Below are 2,912 nucleotides of genomic sequence, written 5' to 3' on the forward strand. Positions count from 1 at the left end.
TCAATTTCCATTTCACAAATGCTTATTCCATAAGCTTAATTAGTTAGGTCAGTGAGACATTTAATGTTTGTTTTCTCGACCAATGTTAGTTTGGTTTAAGACTAAATTAATTGTACTACGTCTATTCTACACGTGATTGTATTGCATTTATTGAGCTGTCGGCATTTGAACTAATAATGAAGGCGGCAAATGGAAAGGAAGGCGTGGCAGGGCCGGACCGGTTTGGTAGCGAAATATCCTTGTGTTAGCGGTAAGGTGATCTAGTTGTTCGAGGCTCGAGGTAGTTTGTGCAAGTACGGTAGAATGCGGACGCTGCCCACACCCTGCGTTATGCCGAGAACAAGGAAGTCTGTGAGGGGTTCTTGTTTTTTATTACTTACTTATTTTTTATTGGATTGATTCAATTTTAACTTCAATGATGAAGGCATTATTTTAATTCATTAAGTTAGTGATATATTGTAGGTCATATAAAAAGTAAACCGAAGCATATCAGAGGTTTATGATAGGAATAAAAATTAGTGTATAACATAATAAAAATAACTATTTCAGTGTGTAAGTCTAAGTTTATTTACAAAGTTCAGTTTTGTCAACTGACGCGCGTTCGGCCCGCAAACCTTCCTTAGTAACAAAAACGAACAACATAATACATGTATATCTGTCCATTAACTCACAATATCACAGCAAACAACAATTAAGAAATGCTTTTGAAGCGGCCGAGTACGCACACAGCGACCGCCCCTCGATGACTCGGCGAGTTGCTAATTGATGCGTGCTTTTACGTGTTTCGGCCTTTACAAATCGCCGTAGTCTTATAAATTAGTTACATTTATACTTTGTGGAAGGAGTAAGTGTAACCGTCGGGAGCACGGTTCAGGCTGAACTTGCCGGGAGGGAAGAAGCGGGTCGGCTGCGGCGTCGTCTGCTCGTAGTACTGCTGCTGGGCGGGCTGCGAGTACTGAGGCTGGTTGTACTGAGCGGGCTGAGAGTACTGCGTGGACGGGAGCCCGCTGTACTGCGCCTGCTGCGTGCCCGGGTAGATGTTGTTGGACTGGTACTGCGGCTCGGGCTGGTACTGCGGCTGCGGCTGAGCCTGGTACTGGGGCTGGGGCTGGTACTGGGGCTGAGGTTGGTACTGCTGCTGAGGAGCAACGTAGTTCTCCTTTTCGTACAACTCCGGGTAGTATTGACCGTCATCCTCGTTGGGTTTGCCGCCGTAGTTGCGGGCGGGCTGCGGCGCGGTGTACTGTTGAGGTGCACTGTACTGCTGTGACTTGTAATCCGGGGAGTTGTAACGCGGGTCCGGGGTGTATCCAGGTGTGGGCGCGGCGGCTTGAGGCGCTGTCGGGATATGGTCCCCGATAGCCTGGAATCCGTTCTTTCCCGCGATGTAGTTCACAGTTTTCCTCTGGCCGCTAGGGTCGATGTATGAGTAGCTGCCCTTCCTGTTGCCTTCAGCATCAGTTTCCTCTTTGAAGTTGATACCGTCCTCCTGCTGGTACGCGGCACCGAAGGCTCCGTTGCCGCTCAGGTAACGCGCCTCCTGCACGATGGCTGCTGTTTTCGGGTCTCCGGCATATTTGGGAACACGTCTTCCGCCTTCTTGCTGCTGACACGTCGCGACGGCGATCACAATAGTAAATACAAAGAGCCTGTACATTTTGAACGTACAAAATGTGCACTGCTCGCATGAAAGTAACAAAGTGTGTCGTTGCGGGCGGGTGAACTTAATATATACGGCGAGTAGAGGCCTTGACGTGTATTGGAAGGGCTCGCGGGTGCGACCGCGAAAATCTTATTCATGCTAACAGCCCGGCTCGGATGTATGGCACATATCAGGGAAGTGACATTAAGGTGAAGAGAGCAGGTGTCGTCTGTCGGAATGAGATCGGCCATGTGTAAATGTCACTCGACGAGTGGGCTGGCGATTTAAACCGCACTTTTTAAATATTTATTAAATCGCTACATGTTTTAGTCTTTAGGAAATAACTTTAACTGGCATCATCGAAATGGTTTTGTGAATATTGCACTGGGGAATACAGTTTTGAAATATCGTAATAAATTTTAATTTCAAGTTGTAGATGAAATTGCCGATCCGTGACAATTAGCGTATCCAGTGGTCGTATTGTCTCGAGAGCTAGTGTGCGCTTGTGGTCGACCCAATTAATACTTTAATGTTATTGAGTAATTAATAAATGAACGTACGGATACAATTATATTCCGGAATTACTATGGAATATGTGACTAACTTTGACATTTCATTAAAACGATTTTGGGTATATCAGGTTTTCTCTAGATAGATGTTTTTTACGATACCTAGTCTCACAAATAGTATGAATACAGGTAACAAATAATGGAAAATAACGTAATTCATACTGTTGCATGGTTTTAATAATCTTTCAAACTCATACCCAATCTTATTCAACGCCCAGAACAGGTATTTCGATTGTGCCTATTGTTCTGACTACGAAATTATCTATACACAATCACATACTATCTAACAGTCACGATACTCAATGAATGTTTGGCTTTGTGTTTATAAACATGCAAAGGCATCTATATACAAACAAACTACACAATGTACAGTCACTAGAACATCGACTAGATTCTGAAGAAAAAAAATAAATTTAAGTTGTATAGAGTCTAGCCGTTTCCGAGCTCAAGCAAAACAGACTAGCAGAGACGGTTAAAAAGTATGCTAGGCGGTTATGTGGTCATCGATGAAGGATAACACACACAGAGGATGGGGACAGCTCATGCACGTAAGCACTAAGTAGAGCATTACTTTCGCAATTTCCTCCATACCTTTTTATCACTCACAGATAATTCTTTTGTTTCGTATTAGTACACTGAATCTATTGCAGTTCTCACAACTTTGTACACGTGACGTAAGTCTGTCGTTGGTAAATATTATA

At 43.9% G+C, this 2,912-nt stretch overlaps 1 protein-coding gene across 1 annotated transcript; it reads right to left on the minus strand.

The window, feature by feature from the left end:
- Positions 1-543: 543 nt before the first annotated feature.
- Positions 544-2,507, minus strand: LOC113496168 (DNA translocase FtsK). Its single transcript, XM_026875305.1, has one exon. The coding sequence runs from the start codon at positions 1,655-1,657 to the stop codon at positions 827-829; it is 831 nt and encodes a 276-aa protein (XP_026731106.1). The 5' UTR covers positions 1,658-2,507; the 3' UTR covers positions 544-826.
- Between the last annotated feature and the right edge of the window lie 405 nt (positions 2,508-2,912).

The sequence above is a fragment of the Trichoplusia ni genome, chromosome 7 (assembly GCF_003590095.1).
Source record: "Trichoplusia ni isolate ovarian cell line Hi5 chromosome 7, tn1, whole genome shotgun sequence".
NCBI lineage: Eukaryota > Metazoa > Arthropoda > Insecta > Lepidoptera > Noctuidae > Trichoplusia > Trichoplusia ni.